The 26,009-nt window shown below is 41.1% G+C and overlaps 1 protein-coding gene across 2 annotated transcripts; it reads left to right on the top strand.

Annotated features, from left to right (window-relative positions):
- The first annotated feature begins 956 nt into the window (after positions 1–956).
- On the top strand, positions 957–24,282 carry LOC142859969 (DNA repair protein RAD51 homolog 3-like). 2 transcript variants are annotated; one of them, XR_012912282.1, is made up of 10 exons: positions 957–1,149; positions 2,199–2,457; positions 3,617–3,783; positions 7,204–7,337; positions 10,141–10,272; positions 14,221–14,287; positions 16,553–16,613; positions 19,418–19,478; positions 20,840–22,575; positions 23,844–24,282. XR_012912282.1 is itself a non-coding variant. In XM_075990622.1 (10 exons), exons 1-9 carry the CDS (start codon positions 1,032–1,034, stop codon positions 20,939–20,941), a joined length of 1,101 nt encoding a protein of 366 aa, XP_075846737.1. In that variant the 5' UTR covers positions 957–1,031; the 3' UTR covers positions 20,942–20,981; positions 23,844–24,282. The 2 variants fall into 2 exon arrangements, 1 of the variants encoding a protein (XP_075846737.1); XM_075990622.1 differs by having other exon boundaries at positions 20,840–20,981.
- Positions 24,283–26,009: the final 1,727 nt, after the last annotated feature.

Here is a 26,009-nt window from a genome sequence, read left to right on the forward strand (position 1 = left end):
ACTTATAATCTCAGAACTCAGTACTCAAAGAGGCCATTACTGACTATATATTGTGTGAGGCCACCCTCTTCTAAATGAGACCTGTCTCAAAACAACAGAGTATTTCCCTCAGGTGTTTGCTTTAGTGCTCTAGAGAAGACATCCCTAACCTCAGGCAACTTCACGCCAACGGGGTGTTAGAATCCTCCAGTGTTCTTACAAGTTGTCTCCTCCACCATTCTCATCTCTTTTTTCTCCCAATCCCCACCACTATCTTCTCCATTATCCATGCCATGAACCAAGTAGCGCTACGATGGTCAAAGATCATCTTTCCTTTAATCCCAGCACTCGTGAGGCAGAGGCAGGCGGATCTCTGTGAGTTCGAGGCCAGCCTGGTCTACAAGAACTAGTTCCGGGACGGGCACCAAAGCTACAGAGAAACCCCGTCTTGAAAAACAAAAAGCAAAACAAAGCAAAAAAGTGCTCTGAATTTTTCACAGCAAGAAATTGGCAACTGACCAGTATTCAACTGCTGCTGCTACTTTTTTTTTTTCCCCAGACAGGGTTTCTCTGCGTCGCTTTGTCGCCTGCCTTGGAACTAGCTCTTGTAGACCAAGCTGGCCTCGAACTCACAGAGATCCACCTGCCTCTGCCTCCCGAGTGCTGGGATTAAAGGCGTGCACCACTGCCCCGCTGGGAGATGATTTCTATTAAGAGACTCAGACCCATGAAACAGGCCAGGGCGAGGAGGGGAAACACGGCATGGTGATCCGGGGACACTGGGCCTGATCACTATCCTCATGTCTCCAGCCTCGCTTTTTTCCTGTCAAGCTATACCCTTGGTAAGGGGACCCCACAAAGTGCTTCAGACGAGTCCTAGAGTAAAACACACGAGTACTTGGGGGAAGTCCCCTACAGCAGGGCCGCGCGAGCTCCGCCCCTTCCGCCATGCGCCTGACGTCACACGGCATGGGCCGGGCGGGGTTTGGGCAACGAGGGCTTCGTGCGCTTCTCGCTCTACGTCACCGGTGCGTAGGCTCTGCGCTTTCAAAATGCAGCGGGAATTAGTGAGTTTCCCGCTGTCTCCCACGGTGCGCGTGAAGCTGGTGGCTGCAGGGTTCCAGACTGCCGAGGACATCCTGGAGGTGAAGCCCTCTGAGCTCAGCAAAGGTAACGACTCCCGGCGGCCAGCTGATGCACCGCGGCCGCCTGGCGCCGCCTCCGTCTTCCTTCTCCCGCCACCGCGTTGACGACGTAAAGCGACTCTTCGCTTGTGGTTGGAACTATGTGGAAAAACATTGACTGATTGCTTTCTGTGTCCGCGCCTCCTGGATGCTTTGAGGACTGCGCCACTTACGCTCAAAGGAAGTCTCTTGGACCAGAGTGTCTAATCTGTAGATGAAAAAACCAATTTTTATTATTTTTTTTTAAAAAAAAATTTCATCTTGAGGTTTCATGATAACTGAGTTGGGTAATAATGGCTCTGGAATTGGAAAACAGACAAGCCATGTAATTCTCACAGTTCCAAGATTCTGGGAGGGGGGAATGGAAATTAAATTCAAGAGTTGAAGGATTCAGTAGGAACGGAGAGGCTTCAGTGAGAAAGGAATAGGAGAAAGCCCTAGAAAGACTACGGACGCCCTTTATGATTCACGAAATACCCCAAACAGTTTTTTCAGAGCTCTTCAGATTACATTTAAGTGTGTACATTAAGTGTGCATCCTTAATGTACACCAAAGTAAAGCTGGCGTCATCCACTGTGCCACCAATACTGTGCCCAGCTCTTTGCTGTTCACCAAAGAGGACAGAATGTAATGTTTTGTTTTGTTTAAGTGTTTGGTAATGCTTTGCAGTTAGCTTTGCAAATGCTAGTTAAACCCTCTACTTAAAATTAGAGCCACACCCCTAGTCTAATTTTTAAGTTTTAGTAGTAGTAATGTTGCTAACAGGACCGTAACTGAGAGGTGGAGCACTAACTAGCTGCTCGTGCCTAAGACCCTGGGCTTGATCAGCCATTAAATAAACCTTGAAGTTAATGTGCTAATTCATCACCGAGGTAGACTTTTGTTTGGTTGTTTTTGAGACAAGGCTTCTCTGTGAAGTCCTGGCTATCTTGGAACTTGCTAGTGCTGAGATTAGAGTTATGAGCCACCACATTCAGCTCTGTGACTTTTAAATCTCTAATGTCAGTTCTCCCCACCCCCCGATTTTATTTTCAGAAGTTGGGATATCCAAAGAGGAAGCTTTAGAAACTCTACAGATTGTAAGAAGAGAATGTCTCGCAGATAAACCAAGATGTGCTGGTACTTCCGTGAGAGGCAAGAAGTGCACAGCCCTGGAACTTCTTGAACAGGAACACACCCAGGGCTTCATAATCACCTTCTGTTCAGCCCTAGATAACATTCTCGGGGGTGGAATACCCCTAACGAAAACGACAGAAGTTTGTGGTGTACCAGGTGTTGGGAAAACACAATTATGGTAAAATAAGAACGTTCTCTTCTTAAGTATGGACTTAGTGTTTTATGTAACTAATTGAGTATTGTGCTGTGAGTTTGTAGTCAGAATACTAAAAAGTGTGTGTTACTACTTCCTGCAACAAACCATCAGCTTACCGTTCATATTATCTCAGGCACCATCTTAGTGAAGGGATAGAACAGCTTCGATGTCAGAAATGTTTCTTTTATAATACAATATAATCACTCAAGTAAGCGGATTCTCTCCTAATAGTTGGCTTCTGAGATATGTTTGTCAGATGTTTTAAAGTTGATTTATATATGATAAAGAATCCTGAACCAGGCTTGGTAACATACTCCTGTAATTTCATCACTCAGGATACTGAAGCAGGATTGCTATGAGTTGGAAGACAGTCTGGACTATATAACAATTGTTAGACCAGCCAGGGATATATAGTAAGACCTGGTGTCAACAACAACCAAAAAAGTATGTTGAGCTGGAGAGATGGTTCAGTGGTTAAGAGCATTGACTTCTCTTCCAGAGGTCCCGAGTTCAATTCCCAGCAACCACATGGTGGCTCACAAACATGCAGACAGAACACTATATATATATATAAAAAATCTTTTTTTTTTTTTGATTTGTTTTTCAAGACAGGGTTTATCTGTGTATCTGTGTAGCCTTGACTGTCCTGGACTAGGTTGGCCTCAAACTTACAGAGATCTGCCTGTCTCTGCCTCCCAAGTGCTGGAACTAAAGGCATACACCACCACCACCTGGCTCATAAATAAATCTTTAAAAAAAGTATGTCTACCTGGGTGTAGTGACACACTCCTGTAAATATAGCAGTAAGGCTGGAGATTGAGATAGAAGGATTGAGAGTTGAAGGTTCAGCCTGGGCTACATTTCCAGACCCTAATTCAGAAAAAGGGAGAAAATACAAACCAATTCCTAGAAACCTAAAAACCACAAAGAGTTACTTAATGGTAATTTTGTGTAATATCTGCACTATAATCTAGGCATCTATGGATTCATAGGTATTTGGAGCTATGGAGAGTTAGCCATCTCTGTTGCCTTGGGGTATTACTTTTGTATTTAGAAAACTTGATGGTTTAGCTGATGATTAGACGCAGTTTACAAAAGACATTTCGATAGTTATGATAATGATTTGGTCATTTCTTGACAGTATGCAATTGGCAGTGGATGTGCAGATTCCAGAATGTTTTGGAGGAGTGGCTGGTGAGGCAGTATTTATTGACACAGAGGGAAGTTTTATGGTTGATAGAGTGGCAACCCTTGCAACTGCCTGCATTCAACACCTTCGCCTTATAGCAGGAGCACACATGGACGAAGGTGAGTTAGCACAAAGCGCTCCTTCTGTACGAGAAAGACAGTTTGTATTTGTGCCATTTCAGACTTCAGTAAGAGGTTGTCCCAAACTTGAAGCTTCTGCCTAGTTAATAGTACTCTCCCTGAAGCCTAGCTGTCTGTGATCATTCTGCCTCAGTCTCCAGAATGCTGGAATGGCAGACCTGTGTCGTACCCAACTTAGCAGCCATTGCTTTTTTAAATTTAATTATTTTTTTTAATGGTTTTTCAAGTCAGGGATTCTCTGTGTAACAGTCTTGGCTGCCCTGTAACTCACTTTATAGACCAGGTTGGCTTCAAACTCCCAGAGGTCTGCCTGCCAAACCTCCCAGGTGCTGGGATTAAAGGCGCTCAGCACCACACACAGCACAGCTCATGTCCTTCACCACTGAGTCACCTATCCAGCACAACAGACTTACTTTGATAAGTAATTGAGAAGGTAAGCACCTTGGCCAGTGCGATGGCTTAGCAGGTAAAGGTGCTTATTACCAAGCTCGATGATGGAATTTGACCTCTAGAACTGCTATAACAGAGGAAGAGAACTGAAAATTGTCCCCTGAAATCCACAGATGCACTGTGGCATTTGCATAAACAGGCACACACAGTTCATTACAAACAAAAACAGATTCTTTTTTTTGTTATATCTTTTCAGTAGAGATTCTGGAAAGGTAGAAGACAAAATAATTCTGTCTAAAATGTCCAGTCGTGGCACACGCCTTTAATCCCAGCACTCGGGAGGCAGAGGCAGGAGGATCTCTGTGAGTTCGAGACCAGCCTGGTCTACAAGAGCTAGTTCCAGGACAGGCTCCAAAGCCACAGAGAAACCCTGTCTCGAAAAAACCAAAAAAAAAAAGTCTTACCCAATCTGTCCTTGAAAGCCCTGTACGGACAGAAAAGGTGCTGAGGCACTGGGATGTGAAGGCTTTAATGATTGGTGCATGAGAAAAATTAAAGGTTGTTTGTTTGTTTTGGTTTTTTACTAACTTAGTGTATATTGGAAGAGGCCAGAGTTTACTAACCTGAAGTCTAGTTCCCAGGATATCCTTGTACTGCTGTATGCCTGAGGATGATCTGGCGCTGAGCCTCCTGCCTCCTTTTCCCACCTGCTGGGACTGCAGCTGTGAGCTGCTGGGTGCAGATAATTTTTCTGTGATGTTTTGTTTACTTTCTTTTGTTGTTTATTTTTGCAATGTTGGGGATCAAACCCCAGGCCTTGGAAATGTTAGTCAAGCACTCTATCACTGAACATCATTCCAGCCCGTTCTCTGTGAGTGAATCTCTGCACACACGCACTTGTGCATACACACGGGAGGGGTTGAACCAGGGCCCTGCTCAGAGCAGGTGAGCACCTCCCACTGCAGCCTCCTGTTGGTTTTGTTTTGTAATGTTATAGCATAAGTCGTTTTTTACTTGGCTTCTTGAGACAGGATCTTACTCTGTAACCCAAATTGGCCTGGAACTATGTAGGTTAGCTGGTCTGAAACTCCCAAGTTAAACAGTTTCTGACATTTGTTGAGCTGGAGAGATGGCTCAGTCGTTAAAAGTACTACCTGCTCTTCCAGAGGTCCTGAGTTCACATCCCAGCAACACATGGCAGCTCACAGCCAACTATAATGGGACGTGCCTTCTTTTGGTGTGCAGACATACATGTAGACAAAACACCATATATATAAATAAATCTTTTTAAAAACATCTCATTTTACTTAGTGTGTATGCTCATGTGTGGAGATCAGAGAGAATTTGAGTTGTTTCTCCTACTGTGTGGATCCCAGAGATTGAACTCAGGTCATCTTGTCAGCCATCACATACATCATAGGGACAGAAGAGAGTTCATTCATTAAAAGCTCTTGCGGCTCTTGCAGAGGATCTCGGTTTGGTTCCCAGCACCCTCATGGAGGCACACAACTCTTCACAGCTCCAGTTCTGGCCTCAGTGGGCTCAAGGCACACACAAGGTGCACTTACATACAAGCAGAACACCTAATCACGTGAAAATTTTTTAAAAAAATACATTTTAGAATGTGGTAATTAGTTTTTCATTTCAAAATCAAACTCGCTTTATTTTCTTTTATGTGTTTGGGTGTTTTGCCTGAATGTATGAATGCACTGTCTGTGTACATTGCCTTTGGAGGCCAGAAGAGGGCATCAGATCTCCTCGGACTAGAATTACAGTCTGTTGTGAGCTGCCATGTAGGTTCTAGGACTCAAACCTGATTGCTCTGGAAGAACAGCCAGTATTCTTAACTACTGAGCCATCTTTCTAAGCACCCTCCCCGCTTTTTTTAAAATTTATTTTTATTTTTTTAAACATGGCTGTCCCACTACTTTCAGTGTAGACTAAGGTGGCCTTAAATTCTAAACCATACTGACTTTTTAAAACCATACCAAACCATACTGATGTTTTAAAATCCAGTGTTAAGATTTCATAGTGTTACTACTCAAAGATTAGAGTGTTAAAGGGAAAATATACTCCATTGGGACATTTTTCTTTCAAAATCTTTTGGTTTTTGCTTTTGTTTTGTTTTATTTTCAATACAGGGTTTCTCTGTGTAGCCCTAACTGTCCTTGAACTAAGTTTGTAAATCAGGCTGGCTTTGAACTCAGAGATCTGCTTACCTCTGCCCACCAAGTGCTAGAATTAAAGGTGTGAGCCACACCCCCTAGCCCCTGGATTTTCCTTTAAATTCTTAATTTGTATTCTTCAAAAACAAGAAAGAGAAACTTCAATTGTGATACTTCTGTCCAGTGGAAATCAATAGCTGGAGATAAAAGAATTTTGTTTATTTGTGAATAAATAATCCCTAGTATATTACACATACAATCAAAGACAATAAAGTAAGTTTGGTTTTGAAATAAGAAACTAATTGTTGCATTTTAAAATGTATTTTTTAAAAAATATTTTAATGTGATTAAGTATTTTGTCTGCATGTCAGCACACCATGCCTGTACCTGATGTTCATGGAAACCAAAAAGTGACATCAGATCTCTTGGAACTGGTGCTATGGATGGTTAGAGTTAGGGTAAGCTGCTATGAGGGTACTGGAACCAAACCTGGGTCTTCTGCAAGAGCAGCAAGAACTCTTAAAGAAACAGTAGAGCTGGGCGGTGGTGGTGCACGCCTTTAATCCCAGCACTCAGGAGCCAGAGGCAGGCGGAGGATCTCTGTGAGTTCGAGAGCTAGTTCCAGGACAGAAACCAAAAAGCTGCCGAGAAACCCTGTCTCGAAAATCCAAAAAAAAAAAAAAGAAGAAAGAAAGAAAGCACATTTTACAGCGATTCTGCAGTGGTTCAGTCATCTTTTAGATGTGATGTTGTTTTGCAAGGGTACAAATAACATCTGTGATTGTCAGACAATTAGGAAAAGAAAAATTAAACTGTTTTCAGATTGCTTTGTTGTTTGTTTCAGAACATCAGAAAGCCTTGGAGGATTTCACTCTTGAAAATATTCTTTCCCATATTTATTATTTCCGTTGTCATGATTACACTGAGCTGCTGGCACAAGTCTATCTCCTTCCAGATTTCCTTTCAGATCACTCAAAGGTATTGGTCATACTACTGAAATAAAATCTTTGAAAGTGTTGATAATTCAAAAATAAAGTGTAGCATAAACTTGATGTCCCTGCCCTGCAACTTACTTATTTTACTCTACTTTTTTTGCACATATATACTATATACATAGCAAAATATATATTCTTATGTATAGGTTATGGTTTTTTGGTCTTGTTTTTTTGTTTGTGGGTTTTTGAGACAAGGTTTCTCTGTGTAGCTTTGGAGCCTGTCCAGGAACTTGCTCTGCAGACCAGGCTGGCTTTGAACTCACAGAGATCGACCTATTTTCTGCCTCCCCAGTGCTGTGATTAAACGTGTGCTACCACCGCCTAGCTTACAGGTTTTATTTTGTTTTTTTTTAGACAGGGTTTTTCTGTGTAGCCTTGGCTGTCCTGGAACTCACATTGTAGACCAGTCTAGCCTTGAGATTTACCTGCCTCCACCTCTAGAGTGCTGAGATTAAAGGTGTGGGCCACACTGCTCAGCTGACTTTGAATTCTCAATCATTCTGTCTTCATTCAAGTGCCAGGATACAGGCTTTTGTTACCATATTCAGCCTGTTTCATTATTATTATTATTATTTAATTAATTAATTTTTTTTCTGAAACAAAGTTTCTTTGTGTAGCCCTGGCTGTTGTAGAACTTGTACTGTAGACCAGGCTAGCTTCAAACTCAGAGTTCCATCTGCCTCCGCCTTCTGAGTGCTATGATTAAAGGTGTGTGCCACCATGCCTGGCATTTGTTCTACTATTTTTTTAATTTCAATTGATTTACTTCTCCTTAGTCACTCTCTCTGTTTCTTTGTTTTTGTTAGGGCTCAAAGTTAAAGTCTGATCCTCTCTGTTTCTTTGTTTTTGTTAGGGCTCAAAGTTAAAGTCTGATCCGCATGAGGCAAGTGTTCTACCACAGGTTCTCAACTACTATTAGACTGTTTTGGTTACTATAGCTTTGTAGTACATTCTGAAATTAGGAAACAAGAATCCTCTTAACTTTGTTCTTTTAAAGATTTCTGTGGCTGTGTGGGGTGTCTTACAGTGAGTTTCAAGATTTCTGTGGCTGTGTGGGGTATCTTACAGTGAGTTTGCTGTTGCTATGACAACACCCAGACATTTTGGTTGGAAAGGGTTAAGAGTCCATCATAGCAGGGAATCATAGCATCAGAGATGGCACAGCTGAGAGCTTACATATTTAACTGCAATCCAGAAGTAGAGAGAACAAACTGGAAATGGTACATGGCTTTGAAACCTCAAATTGTCCCCAGTGATGTACTTCCTCTAGCAAGGCTATACTTCCTAAGCCTTACCAAAAAGCGCTACCAACTGGGAACCAAGTATTCAGATACTAGACTCTCAGGGATATTCATTCAAACCACCACACCATATGATTTTTTGGTTACTTTTTTATTAATGTATATATGGGCACTTTGCTTGCATTTATGTCTGTGTACCATGTATGTGCAATGTCCACACAGGCCTGAAACAGGATACTGGTTTCCTGGGACTGGAGTTAAAGAAGATTGTGAATTGCCATGTGGGTGCTATGAATTGAACTTGGGTCCTCTGGAAGAGCAGCCAGTGCTCTTAACTGCTGAGCCATCTCCAGCAACAGAAATAAAGCTCGAACCTTGCATGTGCATGCAATGCTAGTATTCAGGTGATGATTCATGTAGAATCATTGGGTGATACTTTGCAGAAGAAAGAAAGCCTTTGAGGGCCGGTGAGATGGTTAAGAACACTGACTGCTCTTCAGAGTTGGAATGCCAACACCCACATAGTGGCTCACAACCATCTGTAAATTTGTTTCTAAGGAATCCCTTGCTCTCTGCTGGCCTTCACAGGTACTAGGCACAAACATGGTGCACAGACAGGCATACATGGAGGCAAAACTAATACGCATAGAATAATAAAATGAATTTTAAGAGGAAACCTTTGAAGAATTAGAAATAAAACCCTAGGGTGAGGTATATAGCTCAGTAGTAGAGTGTTTACCATCTGTGGGCCATAGGTTTAATTCCTCGCATTATAAAAGAAAACTCTTTATTTTTATTTAATTTGAGTTAGAGTCTCACTGTATAGCCTAGCCTGGCCTGAAACTCACGATCCTCCTTCCTTCACCTTCTGGCATGCTGAAATTATAGATATATACCACCATCCCTTTATTTTTAATTGTGCAAGGGACTGGAGGCCAGAGGAGAGCATTGGATCCCCTAGACAGATACCTGGAGTTATAGGAAGTTGTGAACTGCCTGACATCATGGGTACTAGGAACTGAACTGGCATTTTTTTTTTTTTTTTTTTTTTTTGGTTTTTCGAGACAGGGTTTCTCTGTGGTTTTGGAGCCTGTCCTGGAACTATCTCTTGTAGACCAGGCTGGTCTCGAACTCACAGAGATCCGCCTGCCTCTGCCTCCTGAGTGCTGGGATTAAAGGCGTGCGCCACCACCGCCCAGCTTGCATCTTCTTTAAGAGCAATGTACACTCAATTGCTGAGCCATCTCTCCAACTGCATCAAAAATGTCCAGCTAGCAAGCTAGATGGCTTTTTTTTTTCTTTTTTGATGGGGAGTTGTTTTTTCCTCAAACAAGCTTTCTCTAACAGTCCTGGCTGACCCGGATCTTGCTTTGTAGACTAGGTTGGCCTCAAAAAGAGATCTACCTGTCTTTGATTCTTGAGTGCTGGGATTAAAGGCCTGTGCCACCCCACCCGACCTGATTTCTTTTTTAAGGTTCATTTTTGTAATGGGATATGTTCATTGTAATTGTAACTCCAAACCCAATTTCATTCTCCTGTGTTTAGGTGCAGTTAGTGATAATCGATGGTATTGCTTTTCCTTTCCGTCATGACTTTGATGATCTGTCCCTTCGGACGCGGTTACTGAATGGCCTGGCCCAACAAATGATCAGCCTCGCAGACAATCACAGATTAGCTGTAAGTATTATTAGAAGAATTTTATAGCTAAGACTGTATGAAATATTAATGTCTGGCTGGGCAGTGGTGGTGATGCACACCTTTAATCCCAATACTCGGGAGGCAGAGACAGGTGGGTCCCTGAGTTCGAGGTTAACCTGGTCTACAGAGTGAGTTCCAGGACAGCCAAGGAAACAGAGAAACCCTGTTTTGAAAAACAAAACAAAACAAAAAAAATTGTTTAAATTTATGCATATTTTGCATATTTTATGCATATTTTGCATGAGTAGATTAGACCCAGAGCCTCATGCACAGTAGGCAAATATATGTGAACCAAAGAGTGCAGGGTTACCTGTTTGCCGTTAATTTTCACTCTGCAACCACATCCTCCCATTGACAAAAGTAAAAATGCTGAGTTACCCTGGTTTTATTTAACCTTTTTTTTTTTTTTTTTTTTTTTTTGAGACAGGGTTTCTCTGTAGCTTTGGAGCCTGTCCTGGAACTCCCTTTGTAGACCAGGCTGGCCTCGAACTCATAGAGATCCACCTGCCTCTGCCTCAGGAGTGCTGGGATTAAAGGCGTGCACCACTGCCCGGCTTTTTTTTTTTAACCTTTTAAGGGAAATTGTTAACACATACCTGTGATACACCAAATGTAAATAAAAAACTTCCTCTGTAAAATTTAAACCATACATTTTTTTCTTTGTGTTTCCAAATCTTAATCTTTTTAAAAAAATATTTTGGATTTATTATATATACAGTGTTATACCTGCAGGCCAGAAGAGGGCACCAGATCTCATTACAGATGATTGTGAGCCACCAGGTGTTTTCTGGGAATTGAACTCAGGACCTCTGGAAGAGCAGTCAGTGCTCTTAACCTCTGAACTATCTCCAGCCCCTCTGTTTTTTTTTGTTTGTTTGTTTTAAATGTTTTTTGAGATAGGGTAGCTTTGGAGCCTGTCCTGGAACTCACTCTATAAACCAGACTGTCCTCAGACTTACAGACATCCGCTTACCTCTGCCTCCCAGTGCTAGGATTAAAGCCAGTTCTTTCCACTATGTTTTCCCAGAGATCAAACCTAAGTTGTCAGACTGCATGGAAAGTGCCTTTACTCACTGAGTACCACTTTACCATCTTACCATATCTTGCCATATCCTTTTTGCTAAAGCATAATGCCCTTTCTTACTGCTAATTGTAATTTAGCATCCTTAGTGCTGGTATCCTAAGATCCCCCAGTAGAGGGCACTCAAGACAAATAGGCTGCAGAGTGTTACAGTTTCCTAGGTTTTGGTGGGTTTTTCTTGTTCTATTATTTTGCTGCTGCTGGTGCTGCTCCTCTAGCCCAAGACTTCGGACATACTACGCTAACATTCTGCCATTGAAGTGTGTCCCCTGCCCTATTTTAATTTAGCCCTTTCTCTTTTATGTATATAAGTTTTGGTTTGTGTGGACACATGGAGGCCCATGTACACGTGTGCACTTGCCTGTGGAGCCCAGAGGTCAGCACTATTATTCATCTCAGTCGCTCTCTGCCTTAGTTAGGTTTTTTTGTGTTTGTCTGGTTTTGGTTTGTTTGTTTTTTGAGTCAGGGATTTTCTATTGTAACCCTGGCTGTCCTAGAACTCACTCTGTAGACCAGGCTGTCTTTGAACTCAGATCCACCTGCCTCTGCTTCCCAAGCACTGGGATTAAAAGTATTCACCACCACTGCCTGGAGTTTTTTCTTTTAAGTCTTTTATATGTGCGTGGGTGCTGTACCTGCATGTATGATTGTGTACCATGTCAGTGCTGTGTCCAAGGAGGCCAGAAGAGGGCATTGGAACTACTAATACTGGAATTAAAGATGGTGGATAGTGGCTTGGGTCTTTGTTTTTCCAGGGCTCTGAAATTCAGGACTTTGAATTCACTATACATCTAAAGATGACACTAAATTCTTACCCTTTTTAAATTTTTTTTGGAGACAAGGTCTTACTATGTAGCTCTGTCTGTTCTGAAACTCGTGTCCCCAGGCTGGTATCAAACAGATCTTTTTGCTCCTGCCTCTACCTCTAAAGTGCTGGGATTAAATGAATGTACCGCTATGCCTTGCCGTCTTACCTTTATATTGCTGTGACAGAAGTACCATGACTAAGGCAAATTTGGAATACTTTATGTATTTTTGTTTTTATATCCCTACCAAAGTTTCCCCTTCCTCCTCTCCTCCAGTGCCTCCCTGACCAAGGCAGTTTATAAAAATGTATAAGATATGCCAGGTGGTGGTGGCTCACAACTTTAATCCCGGCATTTGGGAGGCAGAGGCAGGCGGATCTCTGTGAGTCTGTGGCCAGCCTGGTCTACAGCGCAAGATCCAGGACAGGCACCAAAACTACAGCAAAACCCAATCTTGGAAAAGCCAAAAAGAAAAAAAGCATTTAAAGGTATGGCATTATGGCTTACTTCTCCTTAAGTGCTAGGACCAAAGGAATGTAACACCCATATTTGGCTAAAATTTTTATGTTATTTTTTGAGATAGGTCTATCTATCCCTGGTTGCCCTTGAACTCTCTATATAGACCAGGCTGGCCTCAAACTCATAGAGATATATGCCTGCCTCTGTCCCCAAGTGCTGGGACTAAAGGCATATGCCACTAGGCCCCAAGATTTGAATTTTAAAAAGTGTAGGTACTGGAGAGATGGCTCAGTGAATAAAGTATTTGCTTTGGTAGCGTGAAGACCTGAGTTCAATACCCCAGCACCCACATAAAAGCCGAACATGGCACTACACTCCTGTAATCCCAGCATTGTGAAGGTGAGGGCACAGAAAGGATTTCCACAGGGGATTCTTTGGTTTTGCCAGCCAGCCAGCCAAACTCAAAGAAGAATCCTAGATTCAATGAGAAACCTTGTCTTAAAAAAAAAAAAAAAAGGCCTGGAGTTGCCTTTAATCTCAGCACCTGAGAGTCGGGCTGGTGGTCTACAGAGTGAGTTCCAGGACAGCTAGTTAAAAAAGAAAAACCCTGTCTTAAAAAATGAAAAATAAATAAAAGAATAAGAATTCTTTGTTCCTTCAGATTTTTCTTATCATGTTTTCTGATAACACATGTTTGCAGGTAAGTACAGAAAATTTTTATTTTTAAAATTTCAAACAAATGAGCAAATCTCCATCTCTTCGCCTTTATTTAGAAAAAAATGTATTTTAAAGAGCTTTATTTAATTTGTGTGTATGAGTGTTTTGCCTGCATGTATGTCTGTGTACCTCATGTGTGCCTGGTGCCAGAGGAGGCCATAAGAGGATTTCAGGTTTCTGGATTTGAAGTTATAAATCACTTCTCAACTTGTAGGTCATAACCCCCCCAAGACCATCAAAAACACAGATATTTACATTATGATTCATAACAGTAGCAAAATTATAGGCCTGAAATAGCAATGAAGCTGGGCAGTGGTGGCGCACACCTTTAATCCCAGCATTTGGGAGGCAGAGGCAGGTGGATCTCAGTGAGTTCGAGGCCAGCCTGGTCTACAGAGTGAGTTACACAGAGGACTGTAACACAGAGAAATCCTTTCTGGGCGGGGGGGAGAAAGAAATAGCAACAAAAATAGTTTTATGGTTGGGGGGGGTCACCACAACATGAGAACTGTATTAAAGGGTCAAAGCACTAGGAATGTTGAGAAACACTGTTAAAAATTGTGAGCCACCATGTGAGTTCTGGAAATTGAATCTGGGTCCTGAATTTGAGTCATCTCTTTAGCCTCTAATATATTTTCTTTAACTTGTTATATTCAGAATATTATCTCATAGGACTGTTTATGTACTTTTTGTTTGTTTTTCGAGATAGGGTTTCTTTATGTAGTCCTGGCTGCCCTGGAACTAGCTGTGTAGACCAGGCTGGCCACAAACTCATAGAGATCCACCTGCCTCTGTCTCCCAAATGCTGGGACTAAAGGTGTGCACCACCACTGTCCTAACTTTCTTATGTTTTGCTCTTAATAGGTTATTTTAACAAATCAGATGACAACAAAGATTGATAAAAGTCAAGCATTACTTGTTCCTGCATTAGGTGGGTAAATGAATTAGATAAAACATTTTCTTTTTTTTTTTTTTTTTTTTTGGTTTTTTCGAGACAGGGTTTCTCTGTGGTTTTGGAGCCTGTCCTGGAACTAGCTCTTGTAGACCAGGCTGGTCTCGAACTCACAGAGATCCGCCTGCCTCTGCCTCCCGAGTGCTGGGATTAAAGGCATGCGCCACCACCGCCCGGCTAGATAAAACATTTTCATTTTAATATTTTCCTACCTTGTCATTTGAATACTATAAGCTTTGAAAGCAGAGACTGCTAATCCACTGACTCATCTGCTCACTAAGTGCAATGTCCTGAGATACCGACTAATCCTTTCATAATTTAACACATTTATTGAGTATCTGCTTTCTGGCATCTGTGTTAGAAACCTGAGAAATAAATATTCAAAATAGGATTCTAGACATTAAAACCTCAGTCTTGCTGGGCAGTGGTAGCACACACCTTTAATTCCAGCACTCAGGAGGCAGAGGCAGACAGATCTCTGAGTTTGAGGCCAGCCTGGTCTGTAGAGTTCCAGGACAGCCAGGACTACATAGAGAAATCCTGTCTCAAAAAACAAGCAAACAAACCCCTCAGTCTTAGGAGCTAGAGAGGTGGCTTAGCCCTTAAGAGCACTGACTGCTTAAAATAAAAAAGAAATTTAAAAAAAAAACCCAAGCCCGCAGTCTTAGGCAGGAAAGGAGGAGGAAAGGGGTCTATTTAAATACAAATCACACCAGTGCAAAGGTATGACTATATTTCTTTTTTTTTCTAAGATTTATTTATTATGTATACAGTGTTCTCCAAAAGGGCACCAGATCTTGTTATAGATGGTTGTGAGACACCATGTGGTTGCTGGGAATTGAACTCAGGACCTCTGGAAGCACAGTCTGTGCTCTTAACTACTGAGCCATCTCTCCAGTCCATGACTATATTTCTATTTTTTTTTATTTTCTTTGGTTTTTCGAGACAGGGTTTCTCTGTGGCTTTGGAGCCTGTCCTGGAACTAGCTCTGTAGACCAGGCTGGTCTCGAACTCACAGAGATCCGCCTGCCTCTGCCTCCCGAGTGCTGGGATTAAAGGTGTGCGCCACTACCGCCTGGCATGACTATATTTCTAATGTGATTTTATTAGAACACAATGTTTCAAGATCTATCTTGAAGTATTATTGAAGCCCAATAATACTCTGTGTGCCAAACATGGTGATACAGAACTGTAGTCCCAGCCCCTCATGAGGCTGAAGTAGGAGGAACTTTAGCCCAGAAATCCCGGGAAAGCCTGGACTGCATAATGAAACCTCCTTGGTGATTTATCTTTAATCCCAGCACTCCAGAGGCAGCAGCAGACTGGGTTCTCTAAATTCAAGGCCATCCTGGTCTAACTATCAAATTCCAGGTCGATCAGAACCATAATGAGACCCTGTTACTGGGTGTCAAAAATACATAGTAGGCCTTATAGAATGGAAGGTTGATAATATACTGAAACTATAATCTTTTCGTGGAGCAAATAGAGGACAGTGATTTGCATTGCTCTCCTGGAGAAGTAAAACTCTATCACTCTCAGGATCTTCCTCATGTGCCACAGGTTTTGAAACCAAGAACATTCTTTGGTTTGCTTTGTTTATACTTTGTTTTTTCAGAGAGGGTTTCTCTGTGTAGCCCTGTGTGTTCTGAAACTCACTCTTTAAACCAGGCTGGCCTCAAACTCAGAGATTCCCCTGCCTCTGCCTCCTAAGTGTTAGGATTAAAGGTATACACCACCTCTGCCTGGTCAAAACCAAGAATATTATTTTTTTAACTAAATACTTTATTATTTTATATTTCTTTTCTTTTTTTAGTTTCTCAAGACAGGGTTTTTCTGTGTAACTGCTCTGGCTTTCCTGGAACTCGCTCAGTAGACCTTGAACTCAAAAAGATCCACCTGCCTCTTGGGAGCTGCGATTAAAGGCATCCACTACCCCACCTGGTCCAAGAATTTTATTTAATTAATTAGTTAATTAATTTATTTAATTTCGAGACAGGATTTCTCTGTAGTTTTTGGTACCTGTCCTGGAACTAGCTCTTGTAGACCAGGCTGGCCTTGAACTCACAGAAATCCACCTGCCTCTGCTTCCCGAGTGCTGGGATTAAAGGCGTGCGCCACGGCCCGGCTCAAGAATATTTTTATTCTAAATTTGGTAATCTAAGATTGTATTTGGCCAGAGACCTTCTAAGCAACTTGAAAATTCTAAAGGTATTATATAGTTAATTCTTTTTTTTTTTTTTTTAGGGGAAAGCTGGGGGCACGCTGCTACGATAAGGCTTATTTTTCATTGGGAACAAATGCAAAGGTCAGTATAGAAATAAGTTCATAATTCAGAATATCAGTCTAATTACACTGAGTACTTAATGGTTCCTAGCATTAGTCCTCAGCTTGAGATTTGCAGTGACCCATAAACCACTGCTTTTGTTGCCTTGTTTGACATCAGTTATAGAAAACATAGAAACACACTGTTAGTACTGCACATTCAGCTACATAGGGAATTCTTTGTGTATTTAAATGATGGGGTGAATGCACCTGGAACATGTAGGTGGCTAAGGAATTGCTGCCTTCTGATACTCTTTGAAATCCCTTATTAGCTATGAAGAAGGAGGTGGTACTCCGCGTTCCCAGAAGGGATTGAAAGAAGAATAAAATCAGGACAAAAGGAAAACTTTGGAGGTCAGCGTTAGGACTAATACATGTGGAAAACAGGATGGTGTTTCTTAGTTGCTTAATATAGTTCTTGCATGAAACTGTGTCTGTCATTTTTCCCCTTTTATTACCCATGTATTTACCTGCCTTTCCCAAGTATTGTTCTTTAAAATAAAATCATGGCAGCATGGAGCCTTTGTGTTTGTTTCTAAAGCTGCTGAGCAAGTGAATGGGCCGGCTTTCCTTTTCTTTAAAGTAGGCCATTGAAAGCTATGAAGTCTTTTATTCTGAACTTCAAAAAAATATCAGATTTATGCCAGCTTTTCTGCTTTGTGATTAATTGGCATAACCTAGAGAACTTGGTATGGAAGTGCTCTAATAAAGAAGGAAACTGAGGCAGTATGTAGTGCAGTATTGAGCTTAGTCAGCGATACTATATTTTTATTCCTAGAAAGCTGCATTACATACCTTCTAATTCTCTTTCAAATTCATATTGTGGTTAGGTATGTTGGCACATACCAGCACTCGGGACTGAGGAGAATAGTCTGAGTTCGAAGCTAACATGGCCTGTGTAGTTCCAGGTCAGCCTAGGACTGCACGAGTCCATAAAAAAGAATAGAAAAAGCCTTATCATAAAACTCTCTGTTTCATGAACAAAATTTTTTGGAGGGTGGAGAGGATGTCATGGAGTTCGCTGTATAGCCCAGGCTGGCCTTGAACTCACAGAGATCTGCCTGCTTCTGCCTTCTGAGTGCTGACATTAAAGGGGTGCACCACCACTGCCAGCTTTATTAAATTTTTAAAAAGGGATTTGTTTATTTGATGTGAGTAGTCTTCCTGCCGATTTTTGCATGTCCGGTGCCCACAGAAGTCAGAAGAGGGCACTGGATCCCCTGGAACTGGAATTAGAGATGGTTGTGAGCTGCCGTGTGGGTACTGGGAACTGAACCTGAGTTCTCTGCAGGAGCAGCGAGTGCTCTGCACTCCGCAGCCACCTCCCCAGCCCTTACTGTGGCTGTAAGGGAAAGGAAGGCACGGACTTTGTGCAGTAGCCTCTGGAGGTAGAGACTGTGTGAGTCAGTTGGAAAAGACTGCACCAGTGCAGTCACTATAACCTAACTTGGTCAGGCATGAATTCTTTCCCTTTGTCCTGTAATAACTTTTCTAGAAGATAATTATAATATTGCATGCAATTCTTCTATTCCCTAGTAGAAGTGCTTTTCCTCTGAATTGTTGATTTCAAGTCTGTAGATATGACAGTGATGTGTATACTTTATGATAATCAGAATTCAGTCGCTAAAGAATCAAGATATTTTTGTTTATTGTTTGAAACTAAATTGTCTTTAAGTTTTGTGAAATATTTGCTTCTAGGGAATATGGTGGTTTTGTTTGGTTTGGGTTTTGGGTACTAGAAATTGAACGAGGACTTTTGAGCATGCTCAATACAAGCCTCCTACTATAGATGAGCTATGGGCCCATCCATAAGATTGCGTGAGGTCTTACATGCTTTTTATTTGTTGTTTGTTTTTGAGATAGACTCTCAAGTAGCCCAGGCTGGCCTGTAACTTACTAGATAGCATAGAATAGCTTTAATTCTTGAAACTTTTGCTTCTACCTCATAAATACTGAGTTTCCAGAAAAGTACCCCACTGATATTAGGGAATTAGGGCCTGGGAAATGCTAAGCAAACACTCTGCCATCAAGCTGTATACTCTCATGCTTTTTAGAAATTTATTTTAAAAATATGAAAATAATTTATAAACTGATAATTGTAAAAATGAACACTTTATTTATTTATTTATTTATTTATTTATTTATTTTTGGTTTTTCGAGACAGGGTTTCTCTGTGGCTTTGGAGCCTGTCCTGGAACTAGCTCTGTAGACCAGGCTGGTCTCGAACTCACAGAGATCCGCCTGCCTCTGCCTCCCGAGTGCTGGGATTAAAGGCGTGCGCCACCACCACCCGGCCTTTGGTAGTGCTTTGGATTGAACCTAGAGCCTCATCAAACACTACTATATTCCTAGTGACATGTATCATTAGGACCTTCCTATTGTTACATATTTTTCACCACTTTTAATTTTTAGCATAAGTAGCATTGCATATCAAGTAATTTATTTATTTAAATCTGTCATTAAATTTTTATATATATAAACAACCTTATTGGATGTATTAGTTATTGCATGCTTACATGGAATTTTTTTTTTTTAAAGAAGGATTTTGTTTGTTTTAAGACACAGACTGGCCTTGAACTTGTGGGCTCAAAAAAATCCTACTTCTGCCTACTTGAAACTAAAGGCATCCGCATGGTAACCAGTGAGGGAAGGTTTTCTGTTTCTTAATATTTCTCTACAATTATGTTCTCGAGAACACTTGATAAGATTCTGCACATTTAAATTATGAAATCAGCCATGCAACCTAATTATTAAGTAATGTTTATATGTATTTTTTTCTTCAAACAGATTTGCAACATTATACAAGTCGCCAAGCCAGAAGGAGTCCACAATACCATTTCAGATCACAGTTAGTATTATTTAATCAGAGTGGGGTTTTGGTGTTGGTGGGCAGTAAATATCTGAAGGGGTCATGTACAAATGGTTTCTGTTAATCTTATAAGCAGCAAGCATGTTTAAAGACAGTTTTGGTGGGAGAACATCACCAAAACAGTACTAACAGAATACGGTAGTTACAGTTGGGCGGTGGTGGCGCACGCCTTAAATCCCAGCACTTGGGAGGCAGAGGCAGGCGGATCTCTGTAAAAAAAAAAATCCAGAAAAGAAAAAGAAAAAAAATTATCTTTGAGAACAGAGGAAATATTTATGTTTCATGGCATCTGTAAAATCTCCTACAGATTTTTATGTTAAAAGTTTTCAGAAAGGAAAAGGTACAGCTGGACATGACAGCCTACACTTAGGAGACTGAGGTAGACGGGGATCAGTAGTTCAAGAGCAGCCTAAAAAGTATGTGGTCCTGCTTCAGAAATATCAGCAACAAGAAGGATAATGCTGGTATTGGTATTTGGTCTGTAGTAGCTGTCACACTTACGTCACTCTCCTGAACACTTACATCACTAGACACCAGGCCCAAGTCACCCTCAAACTCACTACAAAGCTAATCATGACCTTGAGCTTCATTATTCAATATATTTTTAAAATTTATATATCATTTGTATACCATTTGTGTGCTTGGTGTCCAAGGAGGGTGAGCCTCCACCTGGGTCTTTCTTAAGAACAAGTGCCCTTAACTACTGAGCCAGTTCTCTCCAACCCTTGCTTTTTTTTTTGAGACAGGGTCTCTACATAGCCTTCGCTGTCCCAGAACTTATTCTATAGACCAGGCTGGCCTCACACTCAGAAATTGGCCTACCTCTGCCTCCCGAGAGCCACCACACTAAGCAGCCATCTTGTAAGGATAGAGAGAACAATGGGAAGCAGTTCTGAAAACGAATTCTTCACTTAGTGTTTGCACTGCCCTTACTTTCACCAACCTGCCGTTGTTTTGTCTTTTTGAGAAGAGGTCTTGTTATATATATAGTCCAGGCTGACTTTGAACTTTTGATCCTCCTGCCTCAGCTGCCTGAGGGCTTACTATTACAGATGCATACCACATGCCAGACAGAATATTTTATTGTGAAGATGATTTGTAAAGCAGATAAATAGCAGATCAGACTACTTTCCACTTCTCCCGGCAGGTACCATAAAGCTTACTAGGATTCTTTTTAGAGAACTTTTTGTTGTTAACTTGGGCAAAAGTGTTGGGCCTCATCACTGAACTATTGGAGTCTTAGAGAACATCCTTATTCAGTGTTATTTAAAAACTATTTGGAAAATTAGTTTTTACTTTAAATGTTCATTAAGTGTATTCGTGTATTCTTCATCTTGCAGCCTCAGGGATTTCGAGATGCTGCCATCGCTGCTCCTTCGTCACAGGCAGGAGCGTTTTTGAATTTCCGGAAACGGTCACGAGAACAAGAGGAAGAGTGCTGACCCAAAACTAATCTCAGTATACAGTTAGACTCGCCATGTGGTATTCATTGTAGTACATATAAGTTTTTGATACTCTTTAAATATAAGCACATATTCTTTAAAATATAGACACATTCACTCATGGCATGAGTGAATCAGAATTATTTGATATGAATGGGAAATAGTTAGAGTCTTCTGGGAAAAAAATTTTTTTTCTGTATGCATATGCCATGGTGTACTCGTAGTAAGAGGACAACTTGGGGAGTCAATTTTCTACTTCCACTTTCTTTTTTAATTTATTTTTATTTGTATGGCTGTTTCCAGTGTGTGTGTGTGTATTCATGTGTGTTCGTTCACTGTGTGTGCTGGTGCCTACAAAAGCCAGAGTAGGTTGGTGGATCCCCTGGAATTGAAGTTAAATGATACTGAGTCACCATGAAGGTGCTGGGAACCAGACCCCAGCCTTCTGCAAGAGCCAAAAATGTTCCCTAATGCTGAGCGGTGGTGGTGCACGCCTTTAATCCCAGCACTTGGGAGGCAGAGGCCGGTGGATCTCTGCGTGTGAGGCCAACCTGGGCTACAGAGTGAATTCCAGGACAGCCAGGGTTATATAAAGAAACCCTGTCACTGAGGGAGAATCCAGTCTTTTTTTCTCTAGTTACTGTCTCCAGTTGGTTTGGACAAACAAGTCTACCTGGCAGATGGTGGTTGCGTTTGGATTTCATCTTAGAGTTAGAGTGTATGATAAATTAAAAAGATACAGATTTTCTTTTATTTCATGTCATCAATATGATTACCCTTTCTGGTAATTGATGTACATACATGAATATTGATAGTATGACTTCATCTATCAAAATATAAAGTTAAAATATAAAGTAGCCATCAAAGATTAATGTGGCTAAAAGTCTGCTTCCAGGGAGGTATTATTGGAAGGTAGTAGAAACTAAGAAGTAGGGCCTTATGGGAAATCTTTAGATCATTTTGAGGATGTACTTCAGAGAGGATTGTGGGACTCCAGGTCTGTTTTTTCTCTTGCTTCCTGGTCTTGAGGTGAACAGTTTGGTCTTATCATGTGTACATCAGCTATTGCCATCTGGCAAACCGACCAGAGACCTGGAAGCACTGAGTTTGTCTGATCATGGGCTATAACCTCTAAAACTGAGCCAAAATAAACCCTTTATCTCAGCTATTATAGTGATGAAAAGCTAACACAAATAGATTTGTATGCACACAGAAATATTTTCAAGACTTATGAGTGTTTTGCCTGCTTGTTTGTCTGTGTACCATGTCTGTAAAGCACAGGAAAGAATGTTGGATCCCCAGGAACTCTTACAGGCAGTCTGAAATACCATGGAGGTGCTGGAAACTGAATTTAAGTCTTCTGTAAGAGCAGCAGTGCTCTTAACTGCTGAAACATCTTTCCAGTACCCCAGTGTGACTTTTTTTAAAAATTGGTATAATAATGGGTTTCGTGGCGACTTTTGTGTGCTTTTTGTTTTTTGAGACAGGGTTTCCCTGTAACAACAGCTCTGGCTATCCTGGAACTCTCTTTTGTAGACTATGTTGGCCTTGAATTCACAGAGATCCATCTGCTTCTGCCTCCCAAGTGCTGGAATTAAAGGCATGCACCACCACCTTTCATGAAGACATTATAGGTATATCATGTACTCATTTCCAGTGTTTTAATGTCATTTCCTTGTTTTATCATGTTGTGGACACAGCTCGTACAACATAAGCTAATAATATAGTTTACTTTAAAAACTCATTTTGGAACAGGGTGGTGGTGGCAAATGCCTTTAATACCAACATTTAGGAAGCAGAGGCAGGTGGATCTCAGTGACTTCGAGGTCAGCCTGGTCTGCAAAGTGAGTTTCAGGACAGCCAGGACTGGACTGTTCAGAGAAGCCCTGTCTCAAAAAAACAAAACAAAACAAAAAAATATTTTGGGAAGAATAAATACTAGAAATTTACATTATCTATTGCTGTACTTGGAAAATCAATTTGATACCAAATAAGTTTAGGTGTTTATTATGTTAAAATATAAAGTTAAAAGCTCACATAACCTGATTCAACACCTGGTTTTGTTTATTTTTAGGATACAGGCTTAACATTTTAAATATAGTTACTACATATCTACATTGTTAGAGAAAAACTTAGAGATCATTTCATCACGGGCTGGGGAGATGCTTCATTCAGTCAAATGCTTGCCATGCCGGCATGAAGATATGAGTTTTATCCTTGGAACCCACATGAAATAAACCTGAGACAGGCAGATCACTGGATCTCACGAGGCAGCCAGGACAGCTGAACCTGGCCTTCAAGCCAGTGAGGCTGTCTTAAAAGACTAGGGTGTACAGCTGGGGAATGACACTCTGAGATGTGATCAGGCCTCTACACACACACACACACACACCATTCTACCAGTGTCTTTCCTGTGTGATGCATGTGTGCACATTTGTGTATGTGGGTGAATGTGGTTGTGTGTGATCCACAGTTGTCATGGGGTGTTCAGAGGACAAGCTCGTTGTTGGTCTTTGCTTTCTACTGTGTTTGAGACAGCATCTCATTGCACTGGTCTGCAAGCTCCCAGGGATTCTCCTGTCTCTGCCTCCAGATATGCCACAGGAGGGCCAGGATTACAGGGGCATGCTCTTAACTGCTGAGCCATCTTTCAGCCCCACTGTGTTTTATTTTTGTCAATAATGTTCTTAATCAAGTTTCTGTGGTTGGTGGTAAAGTTACAGTATAATCTGATAGGATGATTCTAGAACTCAAGTTAGACCCACATTCTCACTGTGCCTGAGACTTCCAGAAGCCACGCCAATTTGGGCGTCTTTATTTTTCATACTTATTTTTACTGCCTTATTTATAAAAAAGATTGTTTATAAATGATTGTTTGATTTTCTGGCTTCTGTTTTTATAGAGGCATTATGAGGCACACAGTCACTGGAAATGATCAACACTGAAAATATTGGAAACAATGACATTTACTTTCAAGATCACAGAAGTGTGGTTGCTGCATCCCTGTAATCCCAGCACTCGGAAGCTAAGGCATGAGGATTGCTGCTAGTTCCAGCCTAGCCTGAGCTGCACAACAAGACCCTGTGTCTAAAAATAAATAAAACATCATAAAAATCAATAATATTCACATTACTCTTATAATACGTTGAATTTCAGTTTTGAGACAAAGATGAATTGTTTTATTGCTTTAGAAAACATAGTTACAGGAGAGAAGCTGACTGTTCATAATATGTATTTTTAGTTAACATCAGTGCCTAAATTTACTGTTACTGTTAAAATTTACAGAACATTTTGCTCCCTTAGAATCGATATTGGCATAAAAAGATGTTGACAAGATTTCATGTATTTTTGACCACAGTTTATTTCTTTGCTTGTTTTCAGTCCCAATTCACCTTTGACACAGGCTTCTTGGTATTTCAGGTGTCCATTTGACTTCCATTCTATGTAGTGAGATGGAAAGTGAGTTTTTAAGCATTCTATTACTTTATGATTTTTATGTGTAACTTAAGAAAATATAAAAATTATTCTCATTCAGAAGAATGGAGGGAGAACTCAAGGTTATATCCTACCTACTTTCAAAAATAAGAAATTGCAAGATAAAGGACAAAAAACAAGCAGTTATGTAAAGAGAAGTTATGACAAAAGCCATATAAATTGAGGCTCAAAAAGAAAAGTATAATGCAGCAGAAACAAGTCCCAGTGCCTTTATCAATGGCTTTTTGGGACCCTAGTCTATTTGTCTATTTGGATGCAAAGCTTCCTAGGACTGGATGTGGTGGGGGGTGGACTTCCCACAGGGCAGGGTTCCCTGCCCTCTCTTAAGGAGGGAGAGGGACGGAGGAGGGGGAGTGGGGGAGTGGGAGGGGAATGGGAGGAGGGGAAGAAGTGTAAATTTTTTGAATGGAAAAATAAAAAAAAGTATAATGGCAAAACTAACTGGTTCAATAATAGGAAGTACACTAGTATTTTTTTTAAGATGCATTTTGTTTTTCCTTGCATGTATATCTGTGTGGGAGTATCAGGAGTTAAAGCAATTGTGAGCTGCCATGTAGATACCGGGAATTGAACCTGGGTCCTCTGGGAGAGTAGTCAGTGCTCTTAACCACTGAGCCATCTCTCCAGCCCTAGTACACTAGTTCTTAGGAAGAAAAAAATGGTAATGAAGACAAAAGTAAATAAAATGGCTTAGTAAGTTGCCCTCCCCATCAGCCAAGTGGTGGTGAAACATAGTCCCAGCACTTGGGAATTAAAAAAAAAAAAAAAGCAAAAGAATAAAAGAAACCAAGTGACTAGAGATTCATTTTAAAAAGTCAACTTTTCTTTAAATCCAGTGCTTTTCCTGCACCAAAAGAAAAGTACCTGAAAGTAGAAGTCATAAAATACCTACGTATTTTTTTTGGTGGGGGGAAGGGAGCTTGTTTTTGGCTTTTCAAAACAGACTGGGGGGCTGGGGAGATGGTTCAGAGGTTAAGAGCACTGACTGCTCTTCCAGAGGTCCTGAGTTCAATTCCCAGCAGCCACCTGGTGGCTCACAACCATCTATAATGAGACCTGGTGCTCCCTTCTGGCTTGTGGGCACACATGGAAGGAATGCTGTACACACACACACACACACACACAAAAACCTCAAAAAACAGACTGGGTAGCCCTGACTGGCCTGGAGCTCAGAGGTCCGCCTACTGGGAGTGCTGGGATTAAAGGAGTCGCCACTGTGCCCCAGTCATGTTGGGATTGATAGGTCTCGCTGTGATTCACATGATTGTGTCCTTCATACATTGGTTTCCTGTAGATGCCCTCGCACTAGATGATATCCTATGCAGTCAAATTCGGAACATGCTTCTGAGCTCCCGATTCAAGTGTTTGAACTGTGTTGTAAACTTAGGAAGATAAATGTTGCAGTACTTTAAAATAAATAATTTCTCTCTTTTAACAAGGTGGGGTACAGTTGGCTCTCGATCTAACAGCTAATTACTGATTTAACCAATGCAGCACCATAGGTAGCAGCAATGCTGCATCCCCTCACTGCGACACTCACTCCTTATTTTGGTTTATTTTTACTGCAGGTTGA

The sequence above is a fragment of the Microtus pennsylvanicus genome, chromosome 11 (assembly GCF_037038515.1).
Source record: "Microtus pennsylvanicus isolate mMicPen1 chromosome 11, mMicPen1.hap1, whole genome shotgun sequence".
Classification (NCBI taxonomy): domain Eukaryota; kingdom Metazoa; phylum Chordata; class Mammalia; order Rodentia; family Cricetidae; genus Microtus; species Microtus pennsylvanicus.

Bases quoted from the DNA above. Each gene is read 5' to 3' on its own strand.
- LOC142859969 (XM_075990622.1), top strand. From the start codon at position 1,032: ATGCAGCGGGAATTAGTGAGTTTCCCGCTGTCTCCCACGGTGCGCGTG. The intron at 1,150-2,198 runs GTAACGACTCCC...TTTTATTTTCAG, and splicing joins GCCCTCTGAGCTCAGCAAAG to AAGTTGGGATATCCAAAGAG. The intron at 10,273-14,220 runs GTAAGTATTATT...TGCTCTTAATAG, and splicing joins CAGACAATCACAGATTAGCT to GTTATTTTAACAAATCAGAT.